This window comes from Corvus moneduloides, chromosome 8 (genome assembly GCF_009650955.1).
Source record: "Corvus moneduloides isolate bCorMon1 chromosome 8, bCorMon1.pri, whole genome shotgun sequence".
Classification (NCBI taxonomy): Eukaryota; Metazoa; Chordata; class Aves; order Passeriformes; family Corvidae; genus Corvus; species Corvus moneduloides.
Genome location: NC_045483.1, coordinates 10,684,518 through 10,709,538, shown reverse-complemented (window position 1 = coordinate 10,709,538; position 25,021 = coordinate 10,684,518). Strand labels below are relative to the sequence as shown.

The following is a 25,021-nucleotide window of genomic DNA, read 5'->3' as shown; positions in this document are numbered from 1 at the left end:
AGGATAGAGCAAGGCAGGCAATGAAATTTTCTTCTCTTTGTGTGTGCATTTCTCTTCCAGTCTGACAGGAACACTGGTGATCTCTTAACTCTTTTTGGAAGGACCTTTGGAAAGTAGTTTGGGGTTTGTTTTCTTATTTCACTTTAAAATCATCCCTCAGATGCCCCACTGATAAGCCTGCCTTAAGAACTTGAACAGCACTGAGGAAACTTGGTGCTGCTGTACCCAGGACAGACACTGACAGCAATTTAAAAAACACAGCCATCAAAGCACAGAGCACAAACATTTCCTGGAAATACTTGTTACACTTAACATCACCTTAGCAGTTCTAGGAAACATCAGAATCTCTTTGGTTAACTCTGCTTTAAGAGAAACATGATGTTCACTTGCACTGAAGCAGTATTTCACCTCCACTGTTTGCTGTGGTGAAAACACAGGTGTAATAAAACTGCCAAGACAGAGCTGTTTCTCAATGAGGGCTGGAAGGGACCAGCACCCAAACAGGACAGGACAGCAGCACAAAGCAACTCTGCTCGGGATAAAACTAAAAGGAGAGATTGAGAAGCAAGTGGGAAGCACCAGAAGCATTCATTTTCTCTCTCTGAATCCATGCGCCGATCAGACAAACCATCAGTATGGGTGTTAACTGCTCCACTGGATATTGTGTGTATCTACACCTCATGTATAAACAAACTTTGACACTGTAGTGACAGCCTGCATCCTTGTGCCTGTACTGGTCTTGTCCAGCTGGCAGGCAGGAAGGGATATGGCAGGTGGACATAGCAGGACCACCACGTTCATGCTGAAGCCTCCAGGCATTCCCCTCTGGGGTAGAGTGTTATTCCTGCTGGCTGTGCAGCCCCCTGCTGCCAGCACCTGCAGGATCCCGTTTAATTGCTGCCCTGGGCTGCCACAGGAGCTCATCAGAGCATCAGTGCAGGCTGCCCTGGCTCGTGGGCTGACCTGTTTGTCATGAGAGTTACTAGGATCATGTTCACCCTTCATTAATACAGAAACACTTGCCTTCCCCAGCCCTTCTGCATCAAGAGAAAGCATCAGCACTCACACACCTACACACAGGTGTGTGCAGCTCTTTCCTCATGTGTTTACTGTTTATCCTTTTTTTTTCAGGAATCACACTCAGAACGTGTTGCTGTCTGAGCTGTCACTGCCTGTCACATTACAATGACGGTCGCTGCTTTCAGAAGCCAGTTCAGGTTGTTTAATCATCACTTCCCTCCAAGCTGTCCATCACAGGGTGGTCGCCAGGCAACAGCATCAACAGACAGGGCTGTGGGTGGCTGATGAGGAGGAGGAGGAGGATGCAGCACACATTTGCAGGGAGGAAGAACTCACGTTCCCATGGGAGAGGGAGGTATGGGAGCTGCTGAGTCTCTCTGATGGGATCCCAGCCTGCAGCATCATGAAAGTAACAGGGATTTCAGTGATTGCTGAACCCAGTGTTTGGTGGAGGGAAAAATATGCCAGGAGCCTGGCCGCTGGCACGGGAGTGCAGAGCTGGGTTTTCTTTCGTGTCCTTGGTCCAACTCCCTCCATCACAGGTGGGATGGCAGGGCCCTCCTATCCTGCCCTGGCCACAGCCACAGGCACAGCCTGAGGTATCAGACAGCTGGAATCAACCACATTTACTCCTTTAACAACTTTAAAATTAGTTTTTTTGGAGCGGATGAAAAGTTTCTGGAGAAAAAAGAAAGATCAGGCGTCATCTTACAAAAGCTGAAAATAAAATGGAAGGCTACACCAAACTGGAAGCTTTTCGTCCAAAAGATGAGGTGAAGAATATTTTCATTTATTTTTGTTTCATCTTTTTGTTTTCCAGGATACACAATTAAACAGTCATTTTATTGAAACAGACACACAGATCTACATCAAAGCATCCTTCAGCTACAATAGCCTAAATATTTACTACTAAACTTCATCAGCTCATCTGTAGTGACACAAGGTCACTGGATCCAGGCTAAGTCCAGATCTATGTAGGCCAGATCTATATTCTTCTCATCTCTAGCCCAGGTTCTGTCACTCTTAATGTATTGAGGAGTGTGTGGAAACATGAACACAAATGAAGTGGAGAAGGTGTAGTGCAGTCCCTCCCCATGGTTCAGTCCTCAGCCAGAGTAACATCTCAGGGAATAATCATTCCCTAAACTTCTCTAACATGGTGGCATTTCACCATGGACCTGTGCATTTTCAAATTAAGTTTACTGCAGCTCCTGTTTTGGTGGTGTGTCTCTTACTAAGCTGTTTAGCCTGTCCTATTAAAAAAATCTATTATAAAGTTTCAATCAAAGTAAAATCTCACTTTTATTTGCAAATAGCCATTTCCAAAATTTGATTGTGATTCCAATAATGATTAATTTAAAGATTTTATCTTTCATCTACAGCAATGTATTTTTTTCTTAGAAAACTGAACTGAAAGCAACAGAAAGCAAACTAATTTTCCGTATCATGTTCTTTGGCATACAGAGCTTGATTTTCAGCGTAAGTATTACTTTTCCACCAGAAAAATATATTTACACTTATCTATAAGTTCATTCTTAATAAGGTCCTCAAATATTCATTTGAAGATTCAGTGGAATTCACTTCTCCTACGTTCGTTTTCAGAGAATATTCAGTGAAAGGCACTGGCACCATTTTTGGCCAAGTCAGGGCACATTAAGCCATTTCTAAAGATTTAAACTGACCCAGTGACACACACAGAAAGGGAGCATATGACCTCTTTCATCTACTGAAATTATACTTTGCAGTTAAAAGAAAAATTTTCCAGGCAAAGTCCAAATGATTAAAAGGCATCCATTTCCACATTAGTGAGGAATTTCCCACTGCTTCTGAAACAGGAATTTTATGATTACTTCACCCCCCATAAAAAAGTGCACCTGAGAAAATCCCACACTGAGAAGGAGAATTTATGGAGATAAAAACATGCCTACATTTGTTATATAAAATATTTCCCTTGAATTATTTTCTCCACCCTAAATTTAGTGGGGGAGGTGAGAATGGGGGGAAAAGAGAAACGTTTGAGAAAAGACACAGGATATCTCTGTTGGGTTACCTAAATAGCCTGAGATTTTCTAAGGAGCTTTTCACTTTCTCCTGAAGATGTGAATCAAAATTATCTGCAAGAGCTCATGGCACTGCTGTCCTTACATGATCATTGGCAAAGGTGATCTCAAACCTCATAGAATTAGGATGTGAACACTGACACTGGGTTGGGACCTGGTGGTATAAGTGATCGAGAGCTTCCCATTTGTAGGTAAACAGTTTCCACCCAAAAAGCCCAGATGAGATGAAGGGGTTTTGTCTGAGTTTTCCCAACAGGAAGAGAGAAACCACAAGGTCCGTGACTCCCTTGACCCTCCTGCCCCTGCAGCGGCAGTTCTGCCCCAAACACAGCCCGGGGAGAGCGCACTGGAGGCCCTGTCCCAGCATGGGCTGCTCCTGTTGGGGATGCTTGGCACTGACATGCCCCCACATCTGCTGAAAGAGGTGCAACTTCCCTCCTTCTTCCCCCACACCACCTAAATCTCCACCTGCTTCCTCACCCTCCTGCTCCCCCCTCGTCCCACGTCAGGGGCACCTCAGCACAGCTGCCCTGAGCACATCCCTGGCATGGCAGCACAGGGGAGTCCAGAGGCAGCTTCAACAACCAAAGTGCAGTCACAAGAGAACAGCACTCCCCTATTGAGGGACACGATGGGAGGTTGAATTAAGTTCTTAGAGACCCTCTAAAAGGAAGGAATTACATTTTAGGACATATCCTAAAATATCCTGTTCCTTCTGAAAGTACTTTTCTTTTATGTTCCCCAAGGAGAGAAAGTACAGTACCAAGTAAAAGTGTTATTGTGTTACCAGCACTGAGAATTAGGGATTAAGGGCTCTTACGTTAACTGTTGTTTGATTTAAGACACAGCCAAAAAAAATCCAAGTGGCACAAAAATCATTTTACTGCATCAACTTTTATATGCATTTGAAATTCCAAAATAATTACTTTATCACCCAGTGCTGCCACTTGAATTGGAATCAAGGTCCGTTTTCATTTAACATAGAAATGTCAATTAGAGCTGTGGGAGTCATTGATTTTTTGGTTTGCTGGCCAGGTATAAAAAAATAATTGAGGGGAAAAAAAAAGCACCTTGTGTCAGTCTTAATTTTTTCTCCTCCTTGGAAATGTAAACCTGAATGCAGCTTTGCATCTGATGAACAGGATCCAGTACACACAGATTTTATGGTAATAGCAGTTACCTAAATATAGATAAATATAGTTTGAGGTGCTCTACAATTCCCAGACCTGAGCATCAGGTAGGACACAGTTCCCACAGGATGCCCTTACCCTGTGAAGCAGCAGCCAGACGTAATACCATCTCAGGTATCACTAGATGCCTCTGTCCAGGACACTCAATCAAGGTTGTGTATCACTGGATCATTCTTAAATAAAGAACATAAGAATCGGAAATCGGCTCCAAAAATGCTGCCTTGATTCAAAACAAAAAAATGTTACATTTAACCTTTCAAGATTTGGGCTTGTTTAGAGCTATTTCTCAGGAGCCTTGGAATCAAACGAAAATCAATGTGAACCTACGAAATGCTCTGGCCAAGCCACAGTAGCATTTTCCAGAGAAAGAGGTCTTTAATGGGGCAGTTTCACTCGCATTGCTGAAGCTCTGCACAATATGAGGGTTGTTTTCACTCTGATATAATATGAAAGGTGCAGAGGATGTGAGATTGTCCAAGGCCTATGCTGACCTTGCAGCCCTTCATACGTAAAGCTGTGTCACAGCTGAATGGGTCAGAGTGGTCTCTAATCCCCCCCAGAATGAATTAAGGACTTCTGACCTCCTTGCTTCCCCCTCTGGACTGGCTTCACCATGATCACCAGGTTAGGGAAATACACACGTCTTATTTGAAGCCACGAGGAAAGGGAGAAACCCATTTTCTATTATAAAGTACTGTATTAAGAAGATTGAAAGCTATAACCCGATTGCTTTACACAGTTTATAGCCTCTCGATATTGCATGAATGCCAGTTGCAACTGTCAGAGCTCTTCCATTATTCTCCTTAATCTCCCCTTGTGATGGGATTTGCATATCCCACCTGTCAGTGGCAGAAGCTCCTCACCGTCTCCCAAACTCTTTCACAGAGACCAGAATCACACAATGACAAGCCTTTCTTCTAGTCCTCACAGATTCTCTTTCACTTACTGCTTTCTCTCAGAGCACAGCTCTTCTTATTAACAATTTCCCATGTATCCTATTTCATATTCTGTATATGAAAAGCCTATGTTTTATCCTGTCAAGAAATATATCTAGAGATGGACTGCAACACAGGAGAAAGAAATACTATGGCTGTTGACTCATTTTTTTTGAAAAATCAAACACATGCACAAGAAAATAAATACCAAAAAACCCTCAAGACCTCTGGTTAAAGGAATAAAGTCCTAATCAGTTACAGGAAATTTAGAGGAGGAGGTTTCATATTTAGAATGGATGTGAAGTATTTTATGATCCAGTAAGAGTAAATATAATCAAGAAGAAAAAGTTTGAAACAGGGGACTTTTAGCAATATTTTAATTTAATTTTATTTTTTTCTTCCGGTTTAAATTCCCAATTTTGTTTCCTCACTTTTTATTCAGCCCTTCCAAAATATATTCTCCATAGCTCTAGCAAGAGATTAGCCTGAAACAGTCTCAGCATCCGGTGCATTCTACTCTTAATACTATTATATATTCTTGTAATGTGTACATAATACAGACTCCATCTCACTGAACTGTATTAATGCCAGCATCCTCCTTGCATGAATCTTTTTTGGGAGCTGTTTTCAGCACTCTAGGAATCAACCTCAATATGAAGAAACTGACACTGAGGTCATTCCTCACTGTGGGTCTCACTGAGCATCTGGCTCTGGGCTCCACATCCATATTCATTACCCTAAAATTCTTCCTTTGTAATGATTCAACTGCCATGGGAGGAAGGGAGCGATGGGCTATTGCAGCATCACACAACGTAATGCTGGTCACTCATGGGATGATGTTGGCACATTCTTCATTCATCCCTGATAGTTCTTCTTTGGAGCCACAGCTCTGCCAGCAAGGGAGAGACAGAGGCTATACACTATATCCTCTTGCATGAACATGGCATTTGGGCAAAGTCTCCAAGTGAGATGTGGAAAAAAACATTTTGATTATGGTCCACCCTTCTGGATTGAACCGAAGAACACTGGCAATTTAAAGTACTCTTGCCGTGCCTTTACTGCCTCACTTGTAAAAAAGAATATATTTGTTATCATCTCCATTCATCAAAAGCAAAAATCAGATTCAAATTCAAGTTCTTGGGAACCTGACTCCTAGAAATTCCCAGTTCACTTTCCACAACCTGTCATACAAGTAGATACAGAAAGAACAGTGCTTGCTTGATTTAGCAAACCAGAGGCTGAAATGGAATAGCCTACTGCCTGTAAAATACTTCCAAGGGATGTAAGTGCCAGGGAGGGAAAATAACTTCAATTAAATGAAAAACAAAAATGAAAAAAAATTAATCTAAATTGCCCAATGGCAACATTAGAACAGAAATCAGAGAGAAGCTTCCAACAGTCAGGAGAAAAAGGCTTGGAACAGCTACCCAAAAAGGAAGAAGGCAATAGAAGGGTGAAAGGGTTGATAGACACCCAGCTGTTCGTACATGTTTGTAGTTTGATCAGCTCATGGCTGTAGGATGCAGTACTATGTGCCATTCTAGAAGTTCCTCATTTATAAAGTAGGTCTGAACACCTCAGCTGAAAATCCAACAACAGTTCATTCACAATTATTTTGTCCAGGAGGAAATACAGTGGAAATATAGAGGTGCATCATTATTCTGCCTTACCTGTGCCCAGTTTGTCCTGTCAATAACATTAAGTAACATCTTGCAAGTGATACCTAATGCAGAGTCTCATCTTGCCTAAAAGCTCTCCCATAAGAGACCTACCTCTTCCCCTGCTGTCCAGTGTAATCACCTGACAGGAGCAATGATGACCTTGCAGGCTTCATCCTGCACTGGACCCTTCAGCTGTATCGATCTTCTGCTGTGGATGGAATATAAAACCTGTCTGGCCATGGCTGTTTTGCATCTACTCCCAGCTCCACCTCTGTATCTCCATCAGTGTGCTGACGATCTGCTGCTGTGGAAAACCTGTGAGAAGCTCAGCTTTGTCTTTCCAACCATGTAAATCACAGAAGCTTGAACCAGCTGTTTAAAGGTATCATGCTCACGTAAAAGCCAATCCCCAGGTATACTGCCAGGTACATGCTCAAATTCAGTGCCACACACTTTGAGATCTACACCAACGTCCAGCCCAGGAGAGCACTTTGTCCAGTGCAAGACAACAGTAAACTGCCATTATAATAAATGAGTTGAAACCCATGTTGCTTTCCCTCACAGCCCCACATTATAGCACCAGCTGTAGCATCAAGACACTCACTCAAACTCCCTTACCTTTCAACCTCCTCCAATTTTCTCTCTCTTTCTCCAGAATACTTTCAAATGAACAAGTAAGACACTGATCTCGCTCCACACCAGCTTAGGACAGGAGCAGTCTTCATTTTTTGTAAGCTCTGAAAAGCATCTGTATCCCAAAAGCTCATAATGGACATCACCTAGAGACTTGCTTCTCTCCATTAAAACCAAGTCTCTCTTTTAGTTCCACACATAAATCTCTGCTAGCTGTTTTTCCCTAGTCTACAGCACGGCATTAAGGCTGCTATGGGGACTCCAAATCTGCAATGTCAGGACACACCACATCAGCAACACGTTTGATATCTCCATGAGCTAGGAAACCTGCCAACTTCCACACCACTTCTCAGTGGTGCAAAAAGGCAGGAGATCACACTTGTTTATCTTGTAACAGAGATTTGAGAAAGATATTAGCTCATTTGAACTTTCACTCCAGTTTTATGGGGGCCAGTGGAAAGATGCTCAGGATGTACCAATGCAGGTCACTACTACCAGGACTCATTTACAGACTCAATAGTCTAGGCTTGTTATATTGTCAAAATGATTCCAGACTGGGTGCTGGCTTGGGCCAGTTAACACCTTCTTGGATCATTCCCAGAAAGTCTGGCACTCAGTGCAACCAGTGACCCTTTCCAGCACTCACTTTTGCAGCAGCCACTCTTCTCTGTCTTGCAGACTGAAAGAGCTCAGGATCGTGGAGATGCAGGACAGTTTTGTGTGGCCTCACTCACCTCCACTGGAGTCAGGGATAGCCTGAGGCCCACCTGTATTTTAATATAACACTGGATACACTCCTGATTTCATCCTCATCAGTCACTTGACAAGCCAGGCTCTCTCCACCTATGCTCCCTCTCTCTCCTGCTGATTCCATCAGTGAAACAAGGTACACAGGAGGGATTAGTAAATATCTGAACTGTGTCCCTACAGGTGAGCAGAGCATGCTCCAAGTGTATATGAATGTGGATTTGGAGAGAAAGCTGTCCAGGGAGTACCTAAAATAACTGATGCACCAAAACAAGCGCTGATCTAAAACAATTTATGTTGATGGAGTTATACCTGGACAACTTGGACTATTATTTATTATTCTTATAATTCCTGTGGCCAAGCATACAGCAGGTTCCTCAGAGAAGAATGCCGTCACTTCAGTGGTGCACACACTTTGTATGAAATCACAGCCAAGCCTGAGAGAAGTTGCAAACACCCAGAACAATCCCGTAAAGAACCAGGAGTCCTTGCAGGACTTCCTTCTCCTCCACCAGCAGCATTGCAATTATATCCACACCACTAACAGAACAAGGATACAAAGAACCACAATGATACTGACAGGATAAGGTACACTGCAACAGAAAAACTTGGTGGTGACAATGCTTTAATTTTCCAGTTTTTTCACCTAACAGGATTTCAAATATTTTGAGCTTTATTTTTGATTTTTCCTGTACTCACACAGATACTGCAAACTGTGATCCTCTTCACACTGCCCCTCTGCCTGGGCAAAAGGCAAAAGTTGTTTGACAGCAGCACTGAGAGAGCACATGAGAATGAAAAGGAGCAGAGGTATGTTGCAGCCCCTTGCCACAGCATGGAAACCAGCAGGAAGCCGGCAGCTGCTGCTGGTGGAGTGCAGGCAGGGCACTGGGGTTACACAGCATCCCCACAAGCAGCACCATGGGATCCTCTGCGTCCTATGCAGGCAGAACTACGTATGCTGTACCCTAAAGGAAGCATTTCACCCCAAGCCCATCCCACTCCCAACTCTATCACAGATGGGTACCCAAAACCTCCACACAGAGACAATGGGTCGGTGCCACTTTGGGCTTCCTCCTGAACACACACCATTGCTTCAGCTGAGCCTGAACAAGCCTGTTGTGCATCCAGGTCCTGCTGGGGCCCAGCTTCAGTGAGTGTTGTGAGGGAGCTGCAAGCACAGCATGAAACAGAACAGCACTGCAAGAGCCCCCGCAGTGAAGGGGGGAGCATAAAATATTCCTGTACACAATGCAACCTGCAACTGTCACGGAAGGACAGTCACAAAACATTTCCCCACAGCTCCCTGAAAACATTTGTACACTAACACACTCAGAAAGTAAATCAGTCCCTGACAACAGCAACCCACACTACCACAGTGGGCAGAAACAGACACAAATATACGTGTACCTAAACACACATATAACAATAGATGTGTCTTGAAAAATATACAGGTGAAACATAATTGCACTGATAGACCAGAGAAACTGCTGCCTGCTGGGTGACTTTTTATATCAGAATCTTTTTTCTTAGCAAATGAGTCACTTGAAACCAGAGTCAGCCTCAATTCAATTTGTATGAACAGACCTGAGTTCCTACTAGGCAGCTTCTGTTCACACAACTATTTAAGAATAGTCTAGCTGAGTTGTGAAGAAAGGGGAAAGTGCTTCAAAATAGAAATGACAACTATTCCCCTGTCAATTAATTGATTAAAAACTTCCCGATGAGACCATCAAACCATGTCTCAATTAACTAGGGCTGAACCCCACGGTGAGGTCCTTATGACATCCGCTGCAATTCTAAATTGAGTAGCTCAGTACAATCTGTACCAAAAGGAATTCATAATGACTAGACTATCATTTCAAAATGTTATCAGTCTCCTAGTACTAAAGCTAAAAGGGAAGCCAAAGATTTCTGCCAAGCAGCCAGAAACCTTCTGGCATTACAGCTGCAGACACCTTAGAGGAGCACCTCAGTCCCCGTTTCTCCTGGGAAGTTGTATGGGCAACAGTCATGTAGTGGTGGCATCCCTTTCTCTCTCTCATTAGCATTCTGCTTGGTGGCTCTAAGAGGCAAAGTTGGAGAATTCGGACAGACAGATCCCTCTACTTCTGCTGGTCCACAAGCAGAGTTAAGGGCAGGCAGAAAGCAGTCCAAGCAATTTACCTTGCCTTCCCTGGGCCTTGGCCCTCAGCTCCAGGTAGTGCTGCAGCAGAGGCTGGAAGGATACAGTGCCCAAGTTAACCTGGTAACTTTAATGTCATGACTGTGGCTCCAGCCTGGAAACCAGCTGCCTACTCCTCTGGCCAGTTTTGTTCTGCTTGGCTCAAGTCGGAATTGTTCTGATGCTGTTCCTGAGATACGTACAGGTTATGAGGACAAAAGAAGAACTGTCCTGTTTAACACCTTGGTGACAAAAGGCAAAAAGCAGCTTTATTCCCTACACAGAGACACCTTGGAGGCAAAGTCCTGAAGCCCTCCAAGCATCTCCCACATCAGCAGGGCCCGGGGACGAGCCCTTGGGCTGATATGAGCCCCCACAGCTGACAGAAGAAGAAGCAGGAGCAGAGGGGCTTTCCCTGGGCATCCTTACAGCTGAGCCTCCCGGGCTCCCCGTGAGGCTTATCCCGGGGAGATGGCTGGATGCGAAGGCGGATCCCCTAAAATGACCCTCCCCGTCGCGCCGCGGGCAGTAGCAGCGCTGGATCCTTCTCTGCTCCGGGGCGAGGGACAAGGGGGCCGGAGGGGGATGTGCTCAGCGGGCGGGCGGGTAGCAGAAAGTTTTTCTGCTCCAGAAGAATGGCCCTTTTGAAGCCCTTCTGCCCCACTGCACACTGCTAAGCGAAGCCAATCCCCGGCGCCCGGAGGCGCAAAATCCCCTGCGACGAAGAAATACCCAACACCCCCCATCCCCTATTACACACACACGAGGGAAAAAAAAAAAAGAAAAAAAAAAAAGGGGAGGGAGGGGGGAAATAAGGAGCGCACGGAGCAGCCGCCCCCGCCCGCGGTACTCACGCTGCTGTTGTGGCCGGACCAGTGCACCATGGCCTGGTTGTGCGCCGAGTCTCCGGCCAGGGCGAAGGTGGTGCTGGCCAGCCGCAGCTCTTCCAGCCCGAAGCGGGCGGCGCCGCCGTCCCCCGGCTCCCGCCCAGCGGCGCCGCCCGGCCCCGGCCCCGGCCCCGCGGAGCCCCGTGGGCTGCGGCCCCAGCGCCGCTGCACCGAGCCCGGCCGGCCGCCCGCCGGCGGGGGGCCCTGGAGGGGTCGGTCCTCGGCCCGAGCCGCCGCTGCCGCTCGGGGACGGCGCTCCCCGGCCACTTTCTCGGGCTCCCTCGTCACTCGCCGTGTCTCCCAGCCGCTGAATTTCGTCTCCGCGGGAGCAGGGGCGACGGTCGCTTGCAACCCGGCATCCTCCGTCCCGGCTTCTTGCCCTCTCTCACCTCCCTTCTCCCCGAGGAACCTCCTTTGCTCCTCTTCTCCTCTGTCGGTCCTCAAGTGCATCAGTAATCCCTGCTGCGGCTGCTGCTGCGGCTGCACCTGGGAACGGCAGGATCTGCAAGTTATTTCTGCACCGGTAAAGCCATAAGTGAAGAGGAAAAGCCATGTCCAGTACAGGAGAGCAACGTGCCAGGCTGGGTACCAGCCAGCAACTTTTTCCATCGCTGCCGACTGCTGATGAGTGCGAGGGAGAAAGAGCAAGTAGGAGAGCGCAGGAGCGAGGGAGCCGGGCGCTGCCGATTCAGGCGCCGCGGGGTAAACACGGCGAGAACTCCACGTAAAGTTTCGGACTCTTCTGTGCTGGATGCAGCCGAGGGGTAGAGGAGATTACTTTCTTCCCCTCTCTTTTCCCCCCCTCTTGTTTCCTTTTTCTTCTTTTGCACTTTTTCCTTTTTTCTCTTTTCTCATCCCCCCCCCCTTTTTTTCTTTCTTTTTTTTTCTTTTTTCCCAAGACTGGTGTTGCTGATCAGGCTTGTGATGGAAGGCAAAGCCACAACCACACGGGGGAGGAGCTGATTTGAAATCAGAGAGAGAGGGAGAGAGAGAGGAGCAAATCCTGGCTGGTGATTTCTCGCGGCTGCCTCTGTGGAAGTCTCAGCTCGCTCCTCTCCCGCTCGCTCTCTCTCTGCTCCCTCTCACTTCGCCGCTTCTGCATCACACTCCTCCCGCAGCCGCCCCGCCAGGACGCCCCGTGCCTGTGTCGTGAGTGGCTGGTTACTCACTCCCCCTCTCTCACACACACTCCAAACACGGACTTATCCCAACTTTTAAACTCGTATCATCCGATCCCTTCCTCCCCTGTGCCTCCCATCAGTTCAAACACCTAAAGCCTGCTCCGCAGCATACTGAAACCTCCACACATGGACTGGAAGCAGATGTGCAGAGTGAAGGATCACTACATGTATGTGTGTGTAGTCTTCCCAGAGGAAATGTTTTAATTCGATTAATTAAGTGGCCCTAAATATCTGAGGAGGCTCTGAAATGACCCATTCTTTTTCCCTCCTCCTGTGACTGATGTAAGTGCACTGGAGTTGCTCAGAATAGGCACCTGTGATTGCTTTCACAGGGAAAAGTCGCATTTCTGCCCCTCTGTTCCCTCCTCCGCTTGTGCTTCACTGTACTGCCTCTTACAGTAGCTGCCGATGCTTAAATAAATCACTCATGCACGGCAGAGATGTACCCACATAAATGCTGATGGAGACAGGGACAAGCTTTTGGAAATGACATGACAGCGCTCGGTGGAGAGGGAGATTCCCCTCCAGTGTTCATCAGCAGAAAAAAGCCCCTGTTGCTCTAGCTGTCTCTCACGCTTTTAGGACCAGCGATTTCTCCCCCAGGAGCTGTGCTTCTCTCAGTATATGTCCTCCCCGGGGAGCAGTAATAGTGGTGGCCGGAGGAGATCACCAAACGCTGCCTGCAGAGGCTGGTGTCTGCTGGGCACGGGAGCTGCTGCTCCCTGACTACAAGACAGCACTGTTGGTGACTGCCTACACAGCAGGACAGGGCCCTGAGCTTTGACAGGCACTTGCAAATGCCCACAGGCGTTGAAACTGGAGGGAATTAAAAGCTCTTCCACTGGAATTTTATTCCATCCCCGTCTGCCTGTTCTCACTCATTCCCATTTGATTTACGGGAGAGTTTATTTTTTAATTAATATTTTTTAACATTTCCTTCCTGACACGGAAGACCTTATTGATTTTTTTTTTTTTTTTTGGCAGGGCATTTCAGAAAACGATTTACAGATTTGTTTCACATTCTTCTAGAGATTTCACTCAAATGCTCACTGGTGACACGTCTTGGGATATTAGCACAAGACCAGAGGTGAAGGGAGACTCACAGTAATTCAGGCTGGGCATAACTTCATGCTGCTTACAACAATGATGGATTGTCTGCAATGTAACCACCTGACCTCAGCTAAATCTACCAATTAACTGCATACCTGTTTCCACATCTCCCAGCTAAATGGTTACTATTAGTTACAGCCTGTCGGGTAATAACAATAATTAATACGCGCACTTAACTCCTTTCCTTTTCTGAGCCCAAAGCTCCTCACAAAGGCCACTTCTGTTGTATAAATGGAGGAAACTGAGTCACAGTATGATCAGCAAAGTAGTAAGGATTGGAAGTGGAGCTACCTTATTATCAGTCCAATCCTTTGTCTTCTATACAACAGATTGACCAGGTGGATCTAATCCCCAGAGGATCAACTAAAAAGTGTCACCTTCCCAGCACAAGTCTCTTAAGGAGGCTTTAATCTAAAGGAATGAAATTCAAAGAGATGAGGTGAGACAGAAAAAGAACTTGCAAGAAGGAAATTAGAAAGAGGTCAGAGGAAATTTCTCTTGGGATTGTAATAGAGATTTGCATGCCAATGAGTGGCTAAGGCAAATGAGAGAGACAATCTCGATGTCTCATTTAGGCAGATGATTATCTCTGAATTGTGATGAGTGGCCAGTGAGTGATACTGATGTGCCTAGTGGAGCACACCTTATACACTGTGAGTACACTACACCTGCAGAACTCTTCAGCAAATGCACACAAGAGTCAGTCATGGAGAGAGAATTCTGGATCCAACCTGAAGACCACAGGCACATTTCCCTGTTGTGGGTGGATACAGGACAGAGACATACAGTATAAGCCTTCCCCTGAGCCCTATTATCCAGAATTATCACTTTAGGAGATTCCAACAACAGCAGAAACTGCACCTGATCCCTTACTTTTAATAAGTAATAATGCAGTAGCACTTTTAATGGACCTGTCTTCCCAAAATTTTTCTAATCTGTATTTATACTCTTGGTGTCTGAGGCGTGCTGTGATAGTCAAGTTTACAATCTGATTATGTGTACTTTTGAATACTCCTGGTCTGCGCTTATCTGAGAGAGACATTTTAAATCGCTGTAATCTAATCTTGCTGCCAGCCATCTTTTTGCCACAGATGATGTGATGATTGAGCCGTCAGAGATAAGAAACCGGAGTCTTTGGCACAAAAGAATAATCCCCTGTCCTTTGATGTAAGGGATAGCTTTCTCTTTTGGGAGCAGGGACCGAGCTCGTATACTCAGCCAAAAAGAAGCTGGTGTGATGTGACTGAACTCTATGGCTGTGCCCATGAGAAAGGAAAGGCTGCACTCGTGGTATCCTGACCTGAGACACCACCTGATCTGACATTTCAGTACTGCATGTCCAGCTCCAACATCTGGTGAGAAGGTGTTTTCCGTGAGAGCTGCTACACTGCCTGGTCAGGAGACTGTTCTTGTGTTTCACATAGCCAATATTGCCTGGGGAAAGGGGATGTGAGCAAGCCGTGGGAGCCATGGAACAGGAGGCAATCACGGGCAGTATAAAACATGATACCATGAGAGTAAATGAAAATGGCAGGTTTTAGCTGACCTCTTCACCCTTTGGCAGGGGTTTTCCTCTTCACCAGGAGGAACTACCTCAAAGGCAGACATCTGCACATACACAAGAGTGTTGCGGGAGGTTCTTGCTTCTGGGTTCAGGAAGAACAAGCAGGAATCTAGTGAAGGGAGTAGATACCAGTGCTAGGTATCTGTTGCGGTGGAGCAAGCATCTTCCTCAGGATTTATATAGCCTTGAGAAGAGAAGCAGGAACAGCATGAAACGTGGATGAGTGCACAAAACTTCACTCAGGACTGGGCAGGTTCTGAGACAGGTGGAAATATGGGCTTGGTCAAGGACATAAATCCTTATGACAGGGATTGCAATAATCTGCCATCTGCAGGAATCCTTTTGCCTGGAGTGTTTCACACTTGCAATCAGAGACTACTTGTGAAAAATGTGGTCTTGAGAGACTTCCTGGCTCCACAATATTCCTGTCTTCTGAAACATGCTAGACGATGTACCCTGCGTGATGGAAGCACCTCAGGGACTATGCCAGCACTGCCTTTACTGTGCTGGAGTAGGAAGGGAGAAATGGGAATGAAAGAGGATACAGAGAAGGAAACAGAATTGGGTAGGCTTAACCAGCTGAGTTTTTAGTATAAGGCAGGGGCATAATATAGCCTGGCCTTTTGTGAATCTGAATGTCTTTTAGACAAAGGAGTATAATCTTTCCCTAGTAAATATTTGTATAATCAGGATTTTGTGAATCTGCACTCATTTTAAATCATCAGTTTTCTCAGAGAAGACTGTGTAATGAAGGGAGACCAAGAAGAACACTGCTCCATTGATTCCTATCAAGCCATGGTGAGTGATGAATACTGTAGTTTGACATTACACATAATTCCCCCAAACGGAATCTCTGTTAAAAAAAACCAAAAACAAACAAACAACATATCAGGCTACAACAGGTCTTGTTGCAGTTTCCATTAGGGAAAAAAAATTACTTTCAGCTGTAAATATCACAAAAAGGTTTTTTTTTTTCTAAATAGGGTCTGGATGCTTCATTCTTTAAATAAAATGGGGACTAATTATATATATCAAATCAACTATTTCCAAGTGCTTCTTATTTCACTGAACAAATGAAAATCATTGAGCCGTATGGTTTATTTTGTAGCAACATTTAGATAATTGTTACATAGGTATTATTAGAAATAAATCCTATAACTTTTATTGGGGCAATGCATTTGACACAAAAAGACCAAAATACTTGAAAAAAATCTGGATCTGAAAGAAAATCTCTGTCTTCTTTCCACTAAATTTCATTTCCCTTCCTCAGATTATTTTTGGAAAGGTGATTGAACTATTTATTTTTGACACTAATAATTCCTCTAAATTAATTAATATGAAATCTCTCCTTTGTTATTCCACACAATCAAACCCCAAACCAGTGCTATCCTAAAATTAGGCTGCTGCAGCTTTTAACAGGGACTCCTATTCATCTGCAAATGTGTTGCGATTTTGCTTTAGTTGCCATAAATATTAACAGCGAGGGCTTTTTGTTCTTGTACTCCCTCTTGCTGCAGCCTGTTGCAAAGACTGAGGTTTAAAGTAATCTCAAGAAAAGTGCAAGACTTTGACACTTTATAGCTTAGAGAGCCATTTTGTTTTGCTAAAGCCTCAGATGGGGAGTTCATACATTCATTTATCTGGCAAGGAGGCTGGGTGGTGAGCAGATTCAGTCGATGTGACTGCCTCCAAGTACAGGAAGGTGCTCAGCACCAATACCTGGTTGCAGTTTTCCTCAAATCCTGTTTATACTGAAATATCTAGTCATGCTTATTAGCCAGCAGCTCTCTCTGGGGACAATAGGACTTGTCTGGATTTTCTGCTCTGGAAATTCTCTCATGTAATTCCTCTGTTTCACTTCCATTTCTGGATCCAGAGTGTTTTCACACCATCCAACCAACCACAAATGGGACAGCAACGCCCACACTCATGGTACAGGCTCTGCATTTTACTCTCTGGGTTCAGACCTCCTTCCTGCTCTTACGGCTGCAGGTATTTCTTGGGCCAGCTGTGCCCAGGCAATAAACCAAGGGTGGATTTACCACGGAAGGATGGGAGCATGTTACCCCCTCCAAATAAGCTTGTACTCCCAGTCAGGTGCTGAAGCAATACTCATATGGCAGCACAACTACCATATCCATGCTGGTGTTGAATCCAGCACTCTTTGCCACAATCCTGGGATTGAATCCTGTTTCTTCTCTAGTGACAACTGCTCCTCTGTGCCTGCCTTGAATGTCACTGTTCCAGTGATTCTCTCCCCTTGTGATCTGGACACAGCAATCCATTGCCACCCTGTGCTCCTGAGTGTTGCTCCCCTGTCAGGGATTACCATGGGATTTAGGAGCGAAAAAACCCACAGGCCACAGAAGACAGTGGTTGAGAAAATCTGCTGCTTGAAATTCCCAGCTGACATTCTCTCTTGATCAGCTTTTGCAGCCTAAGAAACCTGGAAAGCTGCCCTGAAAAGCTGGTCTTAGATTCTGGTGGGTTTTATAGTTGGTTGAGTGTAAAGTAGAATTGCAAGAACTGCACTTATATCAGGACTGCATATACTCAGCTGGTGCTCTGAGCTTGCAGCTCAGGAGAAAACTGAGCTGGAGCTCACAGCTAGCATGAGCTATATTATAACAACTTGGAAACTAGTAAACACTGGTGAAAGGAGGAAGCCTGAGGTGTATCTTTTAGTCAACTCATTCACCACTGCCAATATGAATGATAACCACAGGGATGACCCAGCAATTGTCACATTTTATCCTGACTGTTTTAAAGCAACCACATAATACCCAGAAGGTTTTTGCCATCAATAACTAAAATGTATGCTATGAACACTTCCAACCACATGAAAGGCAAGAATGCAACCAGGAAAAATGAGAATGGCTTTGGCAAGTCGTGCTTGACCAACCTAATGGTCTTCTGCTACTAAACAGGTGACTATTTTAACACCAGCTCCAACAGCAGTCTCATGGTAAACTGAGGACTTATGGGCAGGTCAGAGCAATTGGAAGTTGGTTGGATTGCAACTCTCAGCAATTGAGAATCAACTGACTAGAAAACATCTGGAGTTTGCACTGGGGTGCAAAATTTCTCTTTGCAAATAAGTCAAAATGCATATTCCTCTGCCTTTGGAGTTCTATATCTAATGTAATGCTACTACCAGTGGTGGCACCCATTGGCACACAACAGCTGTGCCATAACATCCTAAATTTGGCTATACTAGAAAAACTGGCCATTACCTGACCCTCTCTTGTTCCTGTGGGCATGTATCTGTCCTGTATCTGACTTTCAGCAAGTTCTTTTCTTTTTGTTGTGTGGAGATGCAAACTGTAAACTTTTCTTTTTCATGACCAAGAGAGAGTCTTTGCAGCTATTCACAATCCTTTGCAAGTTGCTTATCTGCGTCCACTGAGTCATTTTCATTCCATCATCTTCTAGGCCTTTCCAGTTCCTCAAGAGAATCATGGCTGCTGAATGCCTCTGATTGTCTTGCAACCTTGCAAATCTGCAATTTGAAGCAGACTGATCAAGTGCAGATAATAGTTTTCTGTGAACAATAAATATCAGTCAGAGCCTGACTAATCTTCCACAGAGTCAGGATACTTCAGTGACATAAATCTTAAAAGCCTAAAAGGCATAAAAATAATTTGTATTTTCTTCCTTTTTCAGAGGATACTGAACTTTAGTCATCACTGGGGAAGTTCTCCTGACATTCTCTCAGCTCTGGGTTTATCTGCATTGACAGGACAATAAAAATTCTTGTCTATCACTCTACTGCCATCACCTTTGGCTTCTGGACTTGGTTGTGGAAGAATTTAATGGAGGTAAGAGAATAATGATGAAGAGAAAAAGATTACAAACTTAATGGCCTGTGAATGCTGTTTACAGTTTGTCATCGTTACAGATGGTATTTTCTTGCTTGTGCACCTTGCTTGATTTCTCTTAGCCAGAAGTGTTGATGAAGTAGAAGTTCCAGGTACAACTAAAGATAAAATTTCTAATGGAAGAAAGAAACCTTTTTACTTTAAACTACCTTTTTACTGCAAGAAAAGTAAAAAATATATGAAAAAAATGAGAACCCTTGAGGCTGATGGAAGATGTGAGCTTGCTCATTGACAGTATTTTATTTCAGAACTGAAAAAATGACCAGGAGAAAACTTCTGTGAGGCAACTCTGTCCTGCTTCACTGATGCATTGTTTCTTAAGTCATGGTCAGAAATCCTTTTCTGGAGACAGTTACATCACTCACAGGTCAACCAGCAGAGCTTTCCATACGCACACTCCCATGGTAGACAATCAGGAGGGAAGAAGCTGGTGATCATTAAAACTGCTTTCATTAATTCAGCCATTTCTGCCTTAAGCAAGGCAGAGGATGCTCACATGAATTTTGGTGCTAGATGATAAGCAGTGCGGACATCACATCTGAGCAGCGCAGTGCAAAGTCAGAGACACCTCCCCTACTGGGGCAGCTGTTTGGAAAGTTAATGTTTTCATAGCATCTGTCTGGCCAGAATCCAAGGCAGATGAAGAGAGGGAGGCTCCCTCTCAGCTTTTCTCCCTCCAGCCTGGCAGCTCCTTCAGCAGCTTCTCAGATCTGTGGCATCCAGTTATGATTCTGTAGCTCAGTGGGACAGGGAGAGATACAGCCTCTAAGGAGGGAAGAGGAAACAGTCCTGAGAGACAGCTTGTCAGTCCCACCTTTGGTGAGAAACTCCAATCTTCCAGAAGGAAGGATTTGGAATGGCTAGTGGAAAATCAGGAGAAAATGCAAAGGAAATCCGTATTTCTTTGTTGTCAATCTTTTCATCGTGAATCATGTAGTGAGTGTTAGGCTCCTGATGTCAGGGGTTTATATAAGATTATAAACATTCTTCCTTTGTTTTCTTTGCTTTCTTTAAAAAAAAAAAAAAAGAAAAAAACAAACTAGTCAACTGTGGAGAATAGTATGAAGACAAAGGTCCTATTTGCTTTAAATCTAGTCTGAAGTATTCTAACACAAAAAACAAAGCCAAAGCAGTAAAATTAAAATATTCCACTTGAGCATTTCAGAAAGGAAGGGTTTCTCCTTCTTTTTTTGCTCTTTTTTTTTTTTTTTTCTTTAAAAATAACTCTGGATCTATTTTTGCCAGCCATAAAGGTTTTTTAAAATATGTATATTTAAAACAAATAGGTTCATCTGTAGATACATAAAAGGGAAACAAAAAATGTTTCTCTATCTGGACAATCTGTTAAAATCACCTTGAAATTAATATTAGATTTCTGAATCTTTTTGGTTCCTTTTTTTAACTCCATTTGGCATGGAATTAAAAATCAATTATTCATATGATTTAAATTAATTGAGATGTTTTCCAGAACACCTTGCAATATAAAAATAATTTCTAGTTTGGTGCTAGATTTTTTTCTTGTCCACAGCTCTTAACAATTTATCTGGGACATCTGTGGGTGTAGCACCTGAAGAATTAAAGCTCATATACAAACACTTGCTTCTGGTAAACAGGACACTGATAATGTAATTTTAGGGTTAAACTTGATATTATTTATAAAAGTACTCTATAAAATAATTTCAAAAAATTTAAAAATTATGTCAGGTTTTGATCGATGCCTTAAAAAGAACAAAAAAAGAGAAAGAAATCCCCTCATCATCAGTAAAAAACCCTTTCGTCTAGAAGAATGAGATTTATTAAATAAGGGTGATGAAAAAACAATAACTCTGTCAGTTTAATACATGTATCCACACACAAAGGTCAATAAATAGCCCGAGTAATGGAAGGAGCTCATAAGCAATGCTTCTGCTGATTTCATTGCAAGCATTTCCTGAGATTACATTTATTTTTGTGAGTATTGTTGCTTGGATGGCTCTGTATGCTTAATATCTATTCTCACATCAAGAAAGCTTAGGGGGAAAACTCCATTTGCATGTATTTTCATGCAATTAATAGTAATTCAGGGTTTGTGCTTTTCTTATGCCAAAACCGTGCTTGCCAGTGTTTTCAACCCTCCTAATGCATATATTAGTCCAAGTCTGAATCACTCTGATTTTCTCCTCTGTTTGAAACAATGTTTGTTCAAAAGATATTAAATGTGCTTCTCTTTTGTCTTCATTCAATCCAGAGTAGTTTTTAACGTTTTTATCAAGACTCCTTGATATTCTGTTTTAAAATGGCTTCAGTTTTCCAGTCTGACCGTGTCTCCGTGTGCATTTTGGTTCATTTATGCCTGATTGCAATCAGTGGGAGTCTCTTCCTTGATTTCAATGGAATTTGGATCAAGTTCATTTGCAGCATAAGTTAAATATGTTTGCTGTCATGGAATAAGCCAGCTGTCAGGGCAGCAGCATCCAGGGAATTTGAGAGAACAAGGAATAAATTCAGGATCTCAGATCTTGCTTGGGAGGAACTTCAGCAAATCCTGGTTTATTAGTGGTGACTGCCCTAAATAACATGTCTTGAGTGTCTGCCCTTTAACTGCAGTAAAAACTTCTTTTCTGACTCAGGCTCTCCCAGTAGTCAGCTCATTTTAATATTTATTATGTTGCCTCTGTCTTCTGCAAGATTTCCTTATCATGATTTCAAATACTCACTGACACACTGGGCATTTTGGTGTTTTCAGCATCTGTTGACTCTTTGAGGTGCAAACTCTACGTCTTTTATAGTTTGGTTGTTTTTTCACTTTCCAAAAGGTAAAATAAACAAGGCATGGGGCCTGGACAGTTTGTTTTGTTTTGTTTTGTTTTGTTTTGCCATGCAGGTGCATCATTCTGAACAATCTTATTTCATCTTTGTTGTTGTTGTTTTTGCCAGACAACATAATTATCTTGATTGGTGGGTGGCCAACAAAGTTTTAATTAGATCCAGGGGGATTTGAGCAGGACTATGTATTAAAAAAAATGCAAAACAACGTTGCTAGAATTATTGTTTATTTATGTTGTGAGGCATCCTCTGTGAAATATGATGTTGCCTCTTTGCATTTCCAGTTCTGCCCTCTCTTCTCGTGCCTTGCTCTTTCCCTTGGTTCACAGGGAATGGTGACTGGCATTATCATCCCTGCACTGAGCCAACCCTGACAAGCTGTTGCTGCTACAAGATGTCCAGCAGCTCAGCCCCTGCCAAACAGAGCCATTGATCCTCCAGCTTGTGCCAGTTCAAAGGAGCACAGGATGCATATCCAGCTTTGTGGAAGGGCTGACAAGTGGTTTGGGGCAGGTGATTGGCATGGACATCAGTGAGCAACACTGAAGGCAGGGAGAGGACTGCACTCGGGAGATCTTTCTGGCTGGTTATAGTTACTAGCTTTTGACTGGAAAAGCGCTGTTTTTTATTTATTCAGTAATCTAAAAATATCCTGGTAATGAATTAACCTGAATAGGGGGAGGGGGACAAAAAAAAACGCATATTGATTTTCTAAAAGCAGGCAGGAATGCTGTTATTTTCCAATTAACGTTCAGCATTAGAGAACAATCCAGCTGGAAAGAACCAGCTAAGCAATTCCAAGCTTTTTGCTCTCTGCACTTTTTCTAGTGATATTTTTCTCATTTAGCTTCTTAAAAAAGAAAGACCCTAATAACAATTTAGGCCATTTCTTTGGCTAATGGGGATTACCTTGTTGTGGGCTCCAGGGGTGGGGCTATGGAATAACTATGGCTATGGAATCCAACTGTCCACGCTGAAGTGGAAGGCATGTTCATCTAATAAAGGCTGCCCCTGCTCCAGTACTGGAGAAAAGTGTAAGACAAGCCTTCCAAATGCAGTATTCATTATAAGGATATTTCTCTATAAAATTCAGAGCAGGTCAGGGTTTCTGGTGGGACTGGTGATGAGCTCTAGTCTGATTTTGGCTGAGTCGCCCTTTTATTTCCACTGCTCTTTTTTATTGTGTCTGGTATAGTGTCCATGGCTCTTCCTTCTTACAGCTTAGCATACTCAAGGCTCACCAGATTCAGTGGTAAACAATGAGTAAAAATGATATCATCACATCCAGCTCCTTCAGGTCCCTATTTGTGGCCACTGAGTTCAGCTGAATGCTGTGACCAGGAGCAGCCTCCGCCACAAACCCAACAGGCAGCTCAGGGCCACACCACTGGCCCTCCAGTGAGACCAAGCACTGGATGCTGCAGCTCATGGTATGCACCCAAAGCAGCAAGCACTGATAACAGGGAAGCAGATTGGAAGTAGGGAAATTACCACTTTCTGAGTAAGCATGTGCACACACAGGTCAACATACATTCTCATAAACTGAGATCCTTATTTTTTAAACAGGTTTCTGAGGTCCTATCTGAGTTTTCAAGTTTTCTATGCTTTCTGAATTTTTATTTTGCTCTCTTGCATGTTGCCCTTTTCAAACTATTAACTTGTGCAGGGGTGAATTCTACTGAGTTTAAGCAACAGCAGAGGCTGTCTGGCCAACAGCATATGTTGTATTTCCATGTAATTTCTCCCTTTTCTTCCAAATGCTCAAGGGAATCTGGCTGTAGAAAGTCCATATTGGAACTTTACCTGGTATACAAGTTGTGGACTCAAGTGCTGAAATAGAATTCAGCTTTTGTAGATCTTAGACTTGGCAAAGCATTTGGAAAAACTACAAGCACCCATTACTGCTATACTGAGACGGAAATGTTGCCAGATATTTCTGAACAGTTTTGCATAAATTTCAATATATATGTTCTTATTTAGCAAGTGTTTATTTAGCTATCACTGTAGTCTTCCTTTAAGGGTCCAGGAAGGGCCCAGGGAGAGCGACAAAACCACCAGCTTTTGCTAGGGAATGATATGCCCTGCAGCCATACTGTGTACTTAGAGTCTGGAAACAAATTTTAGGGCCTAGATTTATTTATACTGTTTAATAGATGCTTTGATAATTATTTGCATGGGAATGGAAAACAAATTCTCCAGATTAAAAACCATAAAGAAAGCTTGTTTGGATTAGCATGATCAACCAAAAGCATCCATTTGATTCTTGGTATATATATAATTTACTGAGCTGCAAAATAAACACACTCTACTGTTCCTCTGTTGAAGACTCCAGCTGTAAATATTTCATTACTTTAAAAATGTATTGCTATTAGATAGGTCTCTTATTGTTCAGCAGAATCTAGTTTTAAGAAATAAAATAAAATAAAATAAAGTAAAATAAAATAAAATAAGCTTTCTGTTTCCTGGAGAATGTTTTTTAAACATGAAATTTCAATTGGGTGAAAATTGCTGTTCCACCTGTTGGATGCCAGCAGAATCATCCCACAGGTAAGTAGGGGGTTTTTATTAGCTTTGAAGGCATAATCAACCCCTGTTCTTACGAGTGCAGGTGTAATCACATCATGACCTGGTCTGTTTCTCCCTGTCCTACTTGCAGTTCATCATCACCTCTAAAGGAAAACAGGTCTGCTGCTTGTGTTACACAAGGGGACAAAGACCAGGTGAAGCAAACAGGAAACATCATCCACAACAGGAGAGAGAAACGGAGCACAGACTTCCTCTGTTCATAAAGTACTGAAAATACTCACAAGCAGCCTGGGAATAAAGACCTGTGACCAAGATGGGGGGGGGGTTTATGGCACAAAGGTCCCATGGGACCATTATAGAAAAGCAGGCTGTGACCTGGTGACACCAGCATTAGAGCTTTTCTTTATACAGCCAGGACACTTCCTGCCTTGCTTGAAATGGACAAAAGCCATGCTTTTGTAGAGGATTTCAGGATGGTTTCTTCCTGACTTTGAAGAAGAAAAAAGAATGAATTCTTTGGTGGTTTTCCATTGTTGGAATGCTTTTTCTGGAGGAAAAAAATAAAAAACCTGAGGTGTTTGGGGGAATAATTTGATGGTGTTGGGCTAGTTATTTTTATTCAGGAATTGATGGTTTTTGCTGTCAAAAGCCTGACACTAT

General features: G+C 43.5%; 1 protein-coding gene and 1 long non-coding RNA gene across 3 annotated transcripts in view; one reads left to right on the top strand and one right to left on the bottom strand.

The window, feature by feature from the left end:
• The window catches only part of SORCS1 (sortilin related VPS10 domain containing receptor 1), a 262,935-nt gene extending 250,531 nt beyond the window's left edge, over nucleotides 1-12,404 (bottom strand). Inside the window, exon 1 of one of the 2 annotated variants that reach the window (XM_032116057.1) lies at nucleotides 11,265-12,404. In XM_032116057.1, coding sequence (XP_031971948.1) covers nucleotides 11,265-11,906 — 642 coding nt within the window. In that variant the 5' untranslated portion in view covers nucleotides 11,907-12,404. The remainder of the gene's footprint in view (nucleotides 1-11,264) is intronic. The other variant, XM_032116058.1, reaches the window with a different exon arrangement.
• On the top strand, nucleotides 11,981-24,219 carry LOC116447186. The gene is made up of 4 exons (XR_004241509.1): nucleotides 11,981-12,061; nucleotides 13,463-15,950; nucleotides 18,816-18,970; nucleotides 22,120-24,219. It is a non-coding gene; the product is annotated as an uncharacterized LOC116447186 (long non-coding RNA).
• The last annotated feature ends 802 nt before the right edge of the window (nucleotides 24,220-25,021 follow it).